Source organism: Arachis duranensis, chromosome 10 (assembly GCF_000817695.3).
Source record: "Arachis duranensis cultivar V14167 chromosome 10, aradu.V14167.gnm2.J7QH, whole genome shotgun sequence".
NCBI classification, from domain to species: Eukaryota; Viridiplantae; Streptophyta; class Magnoliopsida; order Fabales; family Fabaceae; genus Arachis; species Arachis duranensis.
In genome coordinates this window covers 8,012,305-8,025,494 of record NC_029781.3, presented here as the reverse complement: position 1 = coordinate 8,025,494, position 13,190 = coordinate 8,012,305, and the positions used below count along the sequence as shown (strand labels likewise).

The following is a 13,190-nucleotide window of genomic DNA, read 5'->3' as shown; positions in this document are numbered from 1 at the left end:
TTCTAAAAGATAAAAAATATTTTATTTTTAAATTTTATTTTCAATTTATTAAATTATCTCTAATTTTATTACTTTTATAAATTATTAATTTATACTTTTAATATATCTTCTTATTATATCACACACTATTATTTTTTATAGAAAGATGACCAAAACTGAGACTTATCATCATCATCAGCAACAGCAGCATCCAAAGGCTCTGTGCCTCCAAATATACCATCATGTGAGTAACTTTTTGTAAGTGGAGGTCCACAAAGATCAAGATTTCTAATGTAGCTGAGTGCACCAAAACCTTAAAGTTGTGTCCCTGATGAGATTTTTCCTGTTAAGTTGTTGAATGACAGGTTCAAGTAACTAAGAAAAGACAAGTTTGACACGCTCTCAGGAATTTCACCTGAAAGTTGATTCCTTGATAAATCAAGGACTCAAGTTCTCTCATGTTGCCAATTTCCTTTGGTATCTTCCCCACTAACTGATTGTGGGACAAGTTCAAGGAGTGCAATTCAGTGAGGCTAAACATTTGTGCAGGCATTGTTCCAAGCAGATCATTACTTGAAAGGTCAACAATGCGAATCAAATTCCAGTCTTCATATTCTAATCATTTACCCTTCATAAGCAGCATAAGATTTTCTGGTATGATATAACACATACCATCAATATAAAAGATGTAGCCAATTGCAATGACTGAACGAACATGGACAACCATAGCTGTGATATTGTTTATGCAGCTTGGTATGTGTCCTGAGATTCTGTTATCTGCAAAATTCAAGATAGTGAGAGAATGCATTTGGCATATCTGTGATGGAATGGTACCAGTGAATTGATTGGACCTTAGTTGGAGAGCCCTTGCTTTGTGTGGAAGCCAGTTTGGTATACTTCCTGAGAAGCGATTTTCGCGAACATTCAGGATCAACAAGGAGTGACAATTTTGTAGTGAGAGAGGTATGCCTCCAGAGAAATTATTCTCATGAAAATGGAGTGATGTAAGATTTTTCAACAATCCCATTGACGGGGGAATCTTGCCACTCAGATCATTGTTTCCTATACTGATATGAAGCAACGATTTCCAATTCGTCCAGCAATCTGTAAGCCCTCCAGATAATTTGTTGTTGGACATGTCCAAGTACTCCAAATTGCTTCTTCTGTCCATGTTACGGCACAAAAGGGGAACCATGGATCCTGATAGAGAGTTGTTGTCTACCATGAAAACGCGTACACTTGATGATAATCTAGGGAGACCACCTTTCAAATTATTTGATGATAGTTGTATGAAAGAAGAATTAAGCAACACATTTGACAAGTCCCCATCTATTGAGTTGCCCACCAATTGGAGAAGTTCAATTTTGGATACAAAACTCCAAACTTGTCTCCAGTCTCAAATGAAAATTTTGAGTTCGCAAAACCAAGGGACTTGAGAGATGTCTGTGTACACAACCATTGAGGAGGTTTAGGGCCAACAGGACCCAAAAATACACCATCAAGTTGGAAAGGAGGTATCCAATGTAAGTCAAAATCAAAGATGATGTCTGGTGATTCCACAAACAAGAACTTTAAATTTGATAGATTTGTGAAATGTTTTTCAGACACAACTCCTGTAAAGTAGTTAGACCTGGCCTTTAAGGCAACTAAAGATGACAGGTTTCCCAAATTTATAGGAAGAGGTCCAGAAAATAAGTTTGAAGATAAATCAAGGTATGTGAGATGCTCAAGTTTACCTAAGCAATCTGGAATTGGTCCATTTAAATCATTGTTAGACAAAATCAAGTATTTCAAGACTTGAAAATTTGGCATTGCCTTAGGTAATTCACCTCTCAAAAGATTATTGTCTAGGTAAATATAAGAGATATCACAAGTAAGATTGAATAACCAATTAGGCACCTCTGAGTGAATTGCATTCACGGAAAGATCAAGAACTTCAAGTGCAGTAAAATTAGCAAAATGAAGAGAAGGACTCATGTTATCAAGATGACAATCAACCAAGTACAACTCTGACAATGATGGAAGCATGGCCATTAACTGGACCCAATTAGTTTCCGTGCGAAGATCAATACCACTAAGGTCAATATATTTCAATGAGGAAGCACTAGAATGCCATTTCAAATTGTGAATTAGAAGGTTTAAATTACCTGATAGATCAAGGTAATGAAGACTTGAAGATTTTTCACACGGATAAGGAAGATTACCTAATGAAAGGTTATGACAACTTGGACTATTCATGGAATTATATGTCATAGCTAAGAAATCATGGTTACTCAAATCCAAGTGTTCTAAAAATTCCATTTGCAACAAAGATATGGGGATGTCACCTGAGAGACAGTGTGATTTATCAATGAAGTTATTATAACCATAGCCATTTATAAATGAACAAGGGAGATTGAGTTGTGTGACTCTACTGGTGAAGTTGTGACACACAACTCCATACCAATGGCAGCAATCTTGTTGAGAGGACCATGTAGAGAGGAGGCCTGATAGATCTATGGCTCCATTTTTGAAGTTCAAAAGGATTTGCTTGTCTTTCTCATTGCAGTGGATCTTGGAATCAGAACCGTGTATGCATGTGGTGAACATGATTGCACATAATGACCAAGCCAGAATGCTTGCTTGCTTGAAATTGGAAGGAAAGGAATCCATGGAATTGATAAAGGGTCTAACTAGGGGTAGTGGCTCAATGGCTTCAAGGGAAGTAGTTTACATGTTGTTCCCTGAATTCAAAGTTTATATTTATAATTCGAGTGGAGTCTACATTGTTTGTTTCTAATAGTGAATAACCTGTAAGTCAACACCATATTTTGCACATAATATATACATCTAATATTTTTGAGATAAGGTTTAATTTAGTCTCTAAATTTTTGCTTTATAACTATTTTAGTAATTTGGACATCTAATACTTTGTGTGTGTGTAATTAACTACTAGTATAGCATTTGAACAGTTAGTCTACGTCACACTAAGGGTATCAAAAAGTATCGAACTCAATTTGGTTTTTTAGGTGACTTAATGGCTCAATTTAGTCTATTGAAGGACCAACTGAGTCTCGAGCCTTTAATAAAATATCAGTTAACTATTGAGCTGCAACAATTGCAATTAATTATTGCACACATACATATTCTGTTGATTAAGTTAAAAACGAAATGATCGACTTGACTCATGGTTAAATAAGAAACTAAAACTAAACATGTTTAAAATTCAACCATCATCATGGAGTAAAAATTTAGCGTTGAAACTTGAAAATGGCATAACCAGTTGTGGTCCATAGGAGATAAGCAACTCATCAATTTCTATTGTTGTAACACTAAAAGTGACTTGAATGTAAAATTATCTTATGATGTCACTGCTAAATACTACGAACCTTCCCTCTAAAGACCAACAACAGATGCCTAGCTACTTGTGGTTCATAGGAGATAAGCAATCCATCACTGTCTATTGTAACACTTAAAGTGACTTAAATGTAAAATTATCTCATGATGTCACACTAAATACTACGAACCTTCCCTCTAAAGACCAACATCAAATTGCATGACTCCAGAAATTGATACATGATTAAAAAAAGGTTAACATTGACAATGTATTTTAACAATTTTACTTTCATTTAAGTAGACAAATAGATTCTCTCTGACTTTTTCCAGAAGATATTTAACAATACACTATTAGAAAATATTAATCCAACTATACTAATAATTTATACCAATAATTAAATTCTTACTCTTGCATCATCTGACATCTCTTTTCAGTTTTTAATAATCCAATTCTAACTGAATACATTTTGTTTGATTTTCTACCAATTGACACCATTATTTTACCATGTCATAAGTATAGTAAGCACCAAAATATATAAATAAGTAGAGGAGTTTCATTAGCAATCAACTTCTGCGATAGACACCGGTAGATATACCTAAGTTTCCTCTACTCTGATCAAACCATTTTCTATGGATCCTTGTATGAATATGTGCCAAACTATGTCATAATTGATCGGGTAATTCATATCTAGATACATTGATGTAAGGAAACACCAAAAAAAACAGTAACAAAGAGAAAGAGTAATATCGTTTCATGGCTAGTTCAAACAAGGCCTTACTTTTTGGGCAAGGCTAAGACAGTAATTTCACATGTCTTCACAAAACAGCATTAAGTGGCAGGGCAAATATCTTCCAAACTGCATGAAAGAATGCAAGAGCTTAAGAATTAAGATCATTGAAAAACTGAAAATAGATAAATGTTTCTTTGTAGAAGATTCTCTACCTTTCTCCAAGGCACTCAATAATGTCACCAGTGACTGTTGATCTTTTCTTATGGCAGAATGCAAGTGAAGCAGCCTTCCTCATCATTGCAGACCCAGCAACGCATCCCAGAACAGCTGGATTTTTACAACTGAAAAAGGAATTTAAAAAAAAAGGCTTAGGTTAATAGGGTTGGCCACTGCGCCTAACCAAAAACGAAAACATGATTCATTGTAGATTCGTAGGTAAAATAATGTTATATAACCTGAGATTTGAATTTGGATCAGCAGCTATGATATGTTGGCGTGCCCACGACAAAAAGACAGCGACACTGCAACAATGAAAAAAAAGGTGTATTTTTACTTCAAAAATCTTGAATTTTGATCTTAAGGCCTGTTTGGTATGTTTGATAAGACTTATCCTATCAATCATTTTAATGTTTCTTCAATTTTAAATAGCAATAATTAATTACCTGGAAATAAAACTGATATAATGATATCTATAAATGCAAGAGCCATCTAAAGATACAACACATTCTTTCATGAGAGGAATTTAACAAACACCATGAGCAAAGAATTACATACCTTCCAGAAAGGATATCACCTTGGCCGCCGCATCGTCTAGGAGAACCATATATGCTCACCGATTTGACTGCATGCATAATAACCATAATCAAAAGAGTTACAAACATCTATGAAAATAGTAGTATGGAGTACCAGAAGAACATCACATTCTTGATTGGTACAAGAAAATGTTGTTCAAGTAAAAGAAGGATGAACAATAAAACAGTAGTATGGATCTCTTCCCGGGCCTAGACCAATGACAAGACAATCAAATCTTTCCATCCATTTGTCAACTTCGGCAAGAACCTTGCGAGATATGGTTTTCTTGTCCTCCTCCCTGAAATCAGTCTCTGGTTACAAACAACATCCACATAGTTCAGAAATGTGCATGGAGTAAGATGAAGGTTACATAGAAGCTGTACCTGACACTGTATGATTCTTCCAATACAGGGTGCACAATCAACTCTGGACTGTAGCTTTTGATGATAGGAGCAGCATCTTTTGTACAAAAGACATGGGACAGATTCGCACCCTGCGTGGGCAGGAAAATGGTTGGCATAGCATAAGTAATATAACTAACAAAACTAGGTTGAAAATTAAATGAGCAATAGAAGGCTAACGTAAGCACAAGTGCAGGTACCAACAATTTTTAAAGTCGAAATAGCAGCAAAATATGGAGCACCTGTGTATTCACGGCACCCTCCAATAACAGCTATTTTTCCTGATTTAAACCATAAGAAAAGAAAAATCAGATCTTTCTTATTTATTTGTCCAGCCACAAACATAAATATAAATATCACAGGATTAGTCCTCTAGTCATAAATGACATGTGACAACATAATTCTTTCTGAATTTTCTTAGATTGACATAACTCATCTCAAGATAGTAAAAGTTTAAGGCATATTTGCAATAGCTAAGAATTATTTTGTTACGGTTTGTCTAGAAAAGTAAAAGGTAAGAAATTAAAAGAAAGAACATATATACGTGCATATGAATAACAAGTCCCAATCGAATCACTGACATTCAAGACCTATTACTAGAAATCCAACTAATTGATCCGACTTGAGTGGGTTTGAAGTTTTCCAGTGAGGGTTTTTTCCATTTCCAGGTTAGAACCCTGAAACCTCTAATTCAAAGAAGGCATACTAATATTATTATTCTTATGATTATTATCATATGGAATGACAAGAAATGTGTACCTGCCTGGCCTTTATGTCTAGTAGGATCAAGGGCAGGAGTAATTGATCTAATAACACTCTCAGCATCAACCTCAACAGATCTTAAGTCTTGCTGCATATTTCTAGAATGGTCAATGCCACCTCCCAGAGACCTTATCAAGAACTGTTGCCTTCTGTAAACAGATGAAGAAGCCATAAGCATGCAAGTGTTTGCATAGCTCAACAAGGATAACTGTTGGGAACTCATCACATGTTTCATCAACACCATCCCCTATTCACAACCCACCAACAATATTATTCAAAACCTCCAAAGCTTCTTACCTGCAAATGCCTAAAAAAAACCCACCAATTTCAATCAATCCATTAGAAATTCTGATACAACTCAGCTCCAAATTCCGTAATATAAATGCAGATAAGACTCAAAGGTCCAAACTTTTCCGTTGACGCAACACATTAACACAATCATCAGTGAATAAAGGAGTTTTTTTTTTACTTTTTATTTTAAATGAATCAATTGAAAGAGAAGGTATGGAGAAAACAGTGGAGAGAGCAAAATAAAGCACAACGCACCAACCTGAATAGTCAAATGCGGAGGAGGGCGGTGGTTTGAGGAACACAGAAAGCTTCAAGACATCTACAAATTCAAAGCCACTGGTTCAGAAATCAGCAGCGAGCTTTAGATGATCCAGCTTAAAATTCAGTAATTAATAACACTGAAAATTGAGAAAATTTTCTTTCTTTCTTTTTTATATTTTAAATTTAGCTGGTTGTCGTTATTGGATGAGTGCACGTGTTCCCAATTCGGTAGCGCTTAATAAAATGACGTGTCGTTTTGCAACATTTATTTTTCGTTCCATTCGCCAAAGTTGTTTTCTTTTTCAATCCTTCTCTCTGTGGAAGATTCGAGCTTTTTCAAGTTGAAGAGGCATGGCTCCACCAAGGGCAAATATGAAGATGAACGCGATTAGGTCAGGGATAGTGGTGTTGGGAGCGTTGGCATTTGGATACCTCAGCATACAGATTGATTTCAAGCCTTACCTCCAAAAAGCTCAGCACCAAAACGTGCTTCTCCAATCTGATTCTGAACCAGAATAACCACCCTCTTCGCCTTCTCAGGAATCCTTCTCGTTCCCAGAACGAAGTTCATAGAATGCGCCTCTCGTTGCCCCAATTGGATTTTGGAAATCAAACTACTTTGATAGGGAAGCCATTTGTTTAAAAGGTTTTTTTTTTTCCAATTGAGGGTTTAGGGTTTGTGGTGATAATCATTGTGCTATATGTATGTGTTTGGAGTTTGGATGAGACATTGTTTGTGCTCCTTACTTGACCAGTATATTTGAATTTGAAATGAAATTCAGCCTGTCGCATATTATGTTCATTAATTAGGATTAGGAGTATGATTAGTGCTTTATGAGTTATGTAGAAACTTTGATATTCTTGGTTAGCTAACCTCAAACAATTGCATGAATCGATCTTTATGGTTGCCATTAGTCTCTTAAAATAACTAATTAAGGATGGAAGCGTAGTGCGTACACCTCTTACTAAAAAAGAAAAGGTGAAGTTGGTAAAGTTGAAAGTAGGACCGTGGAAAATGAATGATTCAGAATTGCAAAACATTTCATTTGCTTAATAAAACAAAACTGACAGACAGACCTGAAAAACTAGATGTAACTTTATTTTCGTTTTTCACTTTCTCTATCAAATATATTAAGGATTCTATGTCAGAAACTACAAATTTGGAATGTATGTCTTTGATCGAGATCACATAGTTGACAATCAATCAAAATTCCCCATATATCAGTGTAGAGCAGATTTGAAGAAAACTACGTTGCAATATCCGCTACAAGTCTCCTAAAACAAGGACCGAGCTCAAAGTGTTTCAGCTCCTTTGAGGTGAACCTGCTAGAAGTAGAAATCATCAGTTCCACAAAAGCTACATCCAATTCACTCTAGCTAATTTCAAAGACTGTGCTAGCATAAAATGATCACCTTGTTAACATTAATGTAAAGCTTAAGTAAACGACTATTCAAGTTTATTAATGGTTTAATGATTTTGTTCGTCAGATCCCCATATTTTTACTCGATTTTGACTTTTATTTCCTGTTGCCTGAAAGTTTTATTTGGTCCTTAGATTTATTAAACATTTGTAATTTGGTTCTCCGTCATGACCAACTAACTGTAAGCAACCATTAGTGGTTGCCACAACCACACCATTTGCCTCGACAGCACTAAATTGATAGATGTGAAAAATTTTGGTCATAAATGAGAGCCAATCAGGCGAAAAAGTAAATAATAAATAAAGAAAAGAAAAGAAAAGAAGGTGATCTAAAAGACTAAAAGCTAGGTAAACAATAGGGACAATAGTGATGAATAAGTAAACCTTTATTGGTCTTCTGTGATTTATCTCAACCAGGACTTTATTTATTAAACTAGAAAATGGTAAGAAATGTTCTCCCATTCCTGCCAAGCACTTACCTTTTCTTTGGTTGTGCCACTTCTCTATACTTGTGTACCAAGTCCACTGGAAACATAGTCCTGCAATACGCAGTATTCCAGCCGCAAGAACCTCAACTGTGGCCATTAAGAATGACCTTTGAGGGGATAAACCTGCAGTTGCTAATGACAGTGCAATTCCCTCCAAATTGCAAGGAATGATGAAGCTCCCAGATTTTATGCCATCAAAAGTTTTCTGAGCAACCTCCTCAGGTTTCATTGCACCAGAAGAGGATGCAATGATTTTGGTGAGCTCTGGTTTTCTCTTGTTTTCTGTAAAAGTAACATTTCAGTTTGTACTACCACTATGTTATAGGAATAAGTAAACTTCCCAGGAGATTATATCAACGGATCTCATTTTATAAATCTAATTATCTTGAGCTATTGACTGTCTATAATTTTCCAATCAGGATCAACGTTATAACATTTGACAATAAGTTCAAATGCATGAGATCATATACTAAAAAGATAATACAATAATGACTTAATGAGGAAGCTGGAAATGATTAAGTCAACAGTATATTGAGTTACAAGTAAAAGAAATCTGGTAATCAATGCACCAATTCTTGGTAGCAAAACATAACTTCAGTGTAGGTTATACACTATAGAATTAAGCACTCCAATCTGTAGCTTTTTCCTCTTTTCACATATATTACGAGCTTAAAGTAGCCAGTTCAAATTCATGGAAAATGCTTCAACAAGGAATACTACTTCTCTCATCAACACAAAATTTGAAGCTAGATGTATATCACCAAAACTAATATGCATAAAGAAATAAGCTAAAGCACACACTTCATTACCTTCGGCGAATCCGGGAGTATCCGTGTCCGGAGGGAAGATCAGAGAGACATGAATGTTATCTGCTATAACTTCTTGTTGCAATGCTTCTGCTAAACCACGGAGGCCAAATTTACTGGCAGAATAAGCTGCATAACCATAAATTCCCACCTAAAAGTATATGTAAACATAAATTCCACATCAGTCAACAGTAATCTACTAAACCAGATGTTCATTCCTCTTACACTCAAAATATCCAGCATATCCAAACCAATTTTAAATCCAAAACCCTAAAAGACTGTTAGATTCAAAATTTCCACTGAATTTGAGCTTTCTTTCAATCAACAGCAGAGTCTCATGCAAAACTTCAGAGTGTAGAAGATTTATACCTGACCGGCCTGCGAAGAGACAAGAGCGATGGAAACCGGTTGCTGCGGGTCCTTCCTGGTCCTCATGGCCGGCAACGCCGCCTTGATGAGGTTGAAGCTTCCCATGAGGTTAACGTCCAGCGTGAACTTGACCTCACTCAATTCCTGCTTCTCCAGCTCGAGCGCCACGAACACGCCGTGGTTAAGCAGCAGCACGTCGATCGGCCCAGCCTCGTCCACCGCGCGCTTCACGGCGTCGTAGTCCCTGACGTCAGCGGCGAAGACGGAGACGTCGATGCCGGTGGCGAGGCGGACGGCATTGCGCGCTTCCTCGAGCTTGTTGCGGGAGCGGGCGAGGATGGAGACGCGGGCGCCCTGGGCGGCGGCGTGGTGAGCGAGGGCGAGGCCGATGCCGCTGGATCCACCGGTGATGAAGACGTGGCGATTCTTGATCGGGATCTTGACGGGGCGAGGGCGCACGAGGAAGTAGACGAAGGCGATGAGGGCTAAGGGGATGAGAACGATGAGGGTGAAGAGAGAGAAGTACGCATCCGCCATTGCTGAAACTTCCTTCGATTGGAAAGTCGTTACGAGCTATGAACCAACTAACATTTTTCTTTTTGTCTTAATATATTTACATATGTTATAATTTTAGAAAACAAAATTATTAAAATATATTTTAATATAAATGAATTAAAAGACAAAAATAATTTATGATAAAGAAATACTGACAAAAATAATTTGTCAGAGAAATCAAAACATCAAGAGAGTTATTTACTTTTTATTTTTTCTCTTCTAAAAGTTAAATAAAAGACCATGTTAAAAGAATACCTAATTGCACTGCCTATGTTATACTCTAGCAATATTGTACCCTCTTTAATGTGAGAAGGTTTGATTGTGTGAGTTTTGCCTCAAAACTATATTCCCGGTAATAACATAAAAGAAGAAATATGTTCATAACAACACTAATCAAAATATCTGCACAATCAAAGGCTTTTATCTATGATTGTATATATGTACTCCAAAATTCAAGTCTTGTACTGTGTAACGTGTTAGCGTCTTTTTGAGACTGTTGAGAACAATTTGTGAGTCCTTGCTGCCCAAGACAAATAAAAAAGAATTCCACGACTCTTTGAAGTTCCTTGCTATGAGAAGCCTTCATGTTTCATGAACATTGCATAAAGCAGCTCATTCCATGTATCAGGTACACCAGGCAGACACCAGTGGCTGCAATCTTGCCGATGGAGTGCCGCCGTGCCGCCATTCGGACCAAGATAGTAGATTGATGAGTGCCCATCTTTTCTCTGAGCTGTCATCTCTGTTATATTCAATATTTTCAACTTGACAAGTTGAGTGCTATTTTTGTGTGATGATAGCAATGAATTGCCTATTTTGAATTGTGACCAGTTATCATTAGGCACTAATGACATGTTAAGCTCTGGCAGTGTTTCCAAATGACAACTTCCACCGCTTCTCCAATCTCCACTTCTGTTCATACATTACTGGATAAATATATGCAAAACTTGAATAAATCATAACAATTGTTGCAACAAATTACAAACCTGAAGTGCACGGGTGCATATGTACGAAAGAAAACTTGACTCTTGTTAACATTTACATTATCTTGTATCCAATTCAACACTGTCTCCATAGACTTCCTATATGCATCTTCCACCTTCATTTCCATCTTAACTTCCATACCTTGTTGGAAATAACAGCCTGAGCAAATATGAAACAGTTACTTCTTTGGTGAAAAAACACAACCACATATACAATTGTAACATAGGAATGAATTATGAATTACCCTCTTATGGTTTTTTCATGATTCCACCAGTGTCCTGTGTTAAGAACCAAGACATGTGCATCTCTCCACTTCAAAGAGTTCCAATCCATTTTATCCACCTTCAAGGTTGTCCTAATGTTTCTAGCAGCGCCGGCCGGCGGCCGGCTTTGCAATACAAGAAATGGAGCTCTGTAGTATTCTACAGTACAGTTAAAGTCTCTGAATTTGAAAACTAAGAACCCCTTGTGCTTTGTGATTGGGTTGCCATTTACTTCATAGATTGATTTCTTGTTAGTGACTACAGAAGACAGCATGCATAAGAATGACTCCCATTGATTTCTTCCGATTGAGTCCCCGGCAAACACTAGGCGTTTGTTTCTCAGTTTTTCCAACATCATTGTTGCATTGAATCTGTAATATTTTTTTAAAACATCAGTAGCAAACCAATATGTTTAATGGAATTATTTCTTGGTTCAAATAACATCATCTCTCAAAGTCCAATAAGGTTCATAGTGTCATTAAGTAATTCAAATTAATTGAAAGTGTTCTCATCATCCAATAAGGTTCATAATGTCATTTTCACAAAGCTGATATGTTTAGAGAATATTGTATATGTGACACAAGTATACAAAGGATACGCCACCATTTGGGTCCCTCTCAAAAGATGCTAAATAAGGTATGTTCAGAGACACACCCCTATTGAGATTTTTAATATTATTATGTTGTTTTCAAATTTCTTGCTCTCAAAATTAATATCAGCAACTTAATTTTTTGCTGACAAGTCAACACGATAATAGCTTATGACTTTTTCCACAAAAAATAATTATTAGACTCTCATCAATTTATCCTCTCCAACCTCCATCGTTATTTTCTCCGCTGCCAAAAAATGATTAAACCAATGACCATTGTTGGTTATAGTTCTTGATTTAATGCAAAAATGGGACTTTTTCTCCTCTTTAATCTGATAAGAGAATGAGTGAGAGAGTGAAAAACATACCTTGGCAAGTTGCAATGTTTGGGTTGCCACCTCCACTTTGTGTAAAAGGAATCATGTCTACCATTTTCAGAACAACGAAAGCCATCATCAAGGAAGTTACAATCTTTTGAGTCATACAAAGGGTAACTCTCATCCCAAACCCACTTACCCTGAAAAAAATCACACTCCTTTTCTCCAAGAAACTCATCAACGCTGTTATCTCTGTGTTCCGAAACCGAAACCGGAGGCAAAGCAAGGGTTTGTGATTGAGCCAAGAATCCGAATGGTGTGTAGTCAAAGTAGAAGAAGAAGCAGCACGTGATGAGTAGAAAGAATCCAGCAAGACCAACAGAAACAGAAGGTTCCAACAGCCTCATAAGTTTGACTCTTCGAAAGGCTTCGGAAATCGGCATGGTTTCTTGGGGAGAATTCGAACAAGAACAAGTTGGAAAAAGAGTGGCATGCAAGGAACATGTATGGGACTTTAATTTCTCTTCGGTTTTTCTTCTTTCATGTTCATGGCCCTGAATTCAAGGGAAGCATGTTTTGTAAGCCTTGCTTCGTGGGTCACTTTGGTAAATTTAAATATTGGATTTTGATAGAAAGGCAAAGAGAAAAAATAACAACATTTATATATGGAAGAACCGAAGAAGCAAGGGATGAATGGATGGAACATATATATATTTATTTTTTATTTGGAGTTTAATATTTGATTTAATGCCACATAAACTAAAAAATTTGTTTAATATAGGTATATAATCAGTGGCGGATCCAAAAAACTTATAAAGAGGGCCGAAAATTAAAAAAATTAAAAGTGCCATATTAAAACTGATAATT

General features: G+C 36.4%; 5 protein-coding genes across 7 annotated transcripts; all 5 read right to left on the bottom strand.

The window, feature by feature from the left end:
• Window positions 1–1,308: 1,308 nt before the first annotated feature.
• Window positions 1,309–2,568, bottom strand: LOC107468896 (receptor-like protein EIX2). Its single transcript, XM_052255541.1, has one exon. The coding sequence runs from the start codon at window positions 2,566–2,568 to the stop codon at window positions 1,309–1,311; it is 1,260 nt and encodes a 419-aa protein (XP_052111501.1).
• A 1,260-nt stretch (window positions 2,569–3,828) lies between these two features.
• On the bottom strand, window positions 3,829–4,958 carry LOC110276638 (ATP-dependent (S)-NAD(P)H-hydrate dehydratase-like). Its single transcript, XM_021133546.2, has 4 exons — window positions 4,800–4,958; window positions 4,481–4,546; window positions 4,238–4,366; window positions 3,829–4,151 (listed from the first exon to the last, which is right to left on the bottom strand). The coding sequence occupies exons 1-4, from the start codon at window positions 4,904–4,906 to the stop codon at window positions 4,124–4,126; spliced, it is 330 nt and encodes a 109-aa protein (XP_020989205.1). The 5' UTR covers window positions 4,907–4,958; the 3' UTR covers window positions 3,829–4,123.
• A 15-nt stretch (window positions 4,959–4,973) lies between these two features.
• LOC107468897 (ATP-dependent (S)-NAD(P)H-hydrate dehydratase) lies at window positions 4,974–7,103 on the bottom strand. The gene is made up of 7 exons (XM_021133854.1): window positions 6,995–7,103; window positions 6,531–6,590; window positions 6,278–6,287; window positions 5,978–6,129; window positions 5,423–5,499; window positions 5,201–5,310; window positions 4,974–5,115 (listed from the first exon to the last, which is right to left on the bottom strand). The coding sequence occupies exons 1-7, from the start codon at window positions 7,101–7,103 to the stop codon at window positions 4,974–4,976; spliced, it is 660 nt and encodes a 219-aa protein (XP_020989513.1).
• On the bottom strand, window positions 5,977–10,221 carry LOC107468903 (3-dehydrosphinganine reductase TSC10A). Of its 3 annotated transcripts, none has more exons than XM_052255263.1 (6): window positions 9,616–10,221; window positions 9,250–9,397; window positions 8,432–8,722; window positions 6,995–7,858; window positions 6,531–6,590; window positions 5,977–6,129 (listed from the first exon to the last, which is right to left on the bottom strand). In XM_052255263.1, exons 1-4 carry the CDS (start codon window positions 10,150–10,152, stop codon window positions 7,836–7,838), a joined length of 999 nt encoding a protein of 332 aa, XP_052111223.1. In that variant the 5' UTR covers window positions 10,153–10,221; the 3' UTR covers window positions 5,977–6,129; window positions 6,531–6,590; window positions 6,995–7,835. The 3 variants fall into 3 exon arrangements, with proteins under 3 accessions (XP_052111223.1, XP_052111222.1, XP_052111224.1); XM_052255262.1 differs by having other exon boundaries at window positions 5,981–6,129; window positions 6,531–6,607; XM_052255264.1 differs by having other exon boundaries at window positions 5,981–6,129; window positions 6,995–7,855; window positions 9,616–10,219.
• Window positions 10,222–10,385: 164 nt separating this feature from the next.
• On the bottom strand, window positions 10,386–12,978 carry LOC107468915 (protein trichome birefringence-like 11). The gene is made up of 4 exons (XM_016088295.3): window positions 12,375–12,978; window positions 11,399–11,788; window positions 11,157–11,315; window positions 10,386–11,082 (listed from the first exon to the last, which is right to left on the bottom strand). The coding sequence occupies exons 1-4, from the start codon at window positions 12,764–12,766 to the stop codon at window positions 10,740–10,742; spliced, it is 1,284 nt and encodes a 427-aa protein (XP_015943781.2). The 5' UTR covers window positions 12,767–12,978; the 3' UTR covers window positions 10,386–10,739.
• Window positions 12,979–13,190: the final 212 nt, after the last annotated feature.

Bases quoted from the DNA above. Each gene is read 5' to 3' on its own strand.
- LOC107468897 (XM_021133854.1), bottom strand. From the start codon at position 7,103: ATGAACTTCGTTCTGGGAACGAGAAGGATTCCTGAGAAGGCGAAGAGG. The intron at 5,500-5,977 runs GTACACATTTCT...GGTTTAAATCAG, and splicing joins TAGACATAAAGGCCAGGCAG to GAAAAATAGCTGTTATTGGA. The intron at 5,116-5,200 runs GTACAGCTTCTA...GACTGATTTCAG, and splicing joins GAAGAATCATACAGTGTCAG to GGAGGAGGACAAGAAAACCA.
- LOC107468896 (XM_052255541.1), bottom strand. From the start codon at position 2,568: ATGTTCACCACATGCATACACGGTTCTGATTCCAAGATCCACTGCAAT.
- LOC107468903 (XM_052255263.1), bottom strand. From the start codon at position 10,152: ATGGCGGATGCGTACTTCTCTCTCTTCACCCTCATCGTTCTCATCCCC. The intron at 8,723-9,249 runs GTAATGAAGTGT...TTACTTTTACAG, and splicing joins TACTCCCGGATTCGCCGAAG to AAAACAAGAGAAAACCAGAG. The intron at 7,859-8,431 runs GTAAGTGCTTGG...TTCTACTTCTAG, and splicing joins GTGGCACAACCAAAGAAAAG to CAGGTTCACCTCAAAGGAGC.
- LOC107468915 (XM_016088295.3), bottom strand. From the start codon at position 12,766: ATGCCGATTTCCGAAGCCTTTCGAAGAGTCAAACTTATGAGGCTGTTG. The intron at 11,316-11,398 runs GTAATTCATAAT...TCATATTTGCTC, and splicing joins CATGAAAAAACCATAAGAGG to AGGCTGTTATTTCCAACAAG. The intron at 11,083-11,156 runs GTTTGTAATTTG...ATGTATGAACAG, and splicing joins TATGCACCCGTGCACTTCAG to AAGTGGAGATTGGAGAAGCG.
- LOC110276638 (XM_021133546.2), bottom strand. From the start codon at position 4,906: ATGTTTGTAACTCTTTTGATTATGGTTATTATGCATGCAGTCAAATCG. The intron at 4,367-4,480 runs GTTATATAACAT...TTCCTTTTTCAG, and splicing joins GATCCAAATTCAAATCTCAG to TTGTAAAAATCCAGCTGTTC. The intron at 4,152-4,237 runs GTAGAGAATCTT...TCTTTCATGCAG, and splicing joins ATTGAGTGCCTTGGAGAAAG to TTTGGAAGATATTTGCCCTG.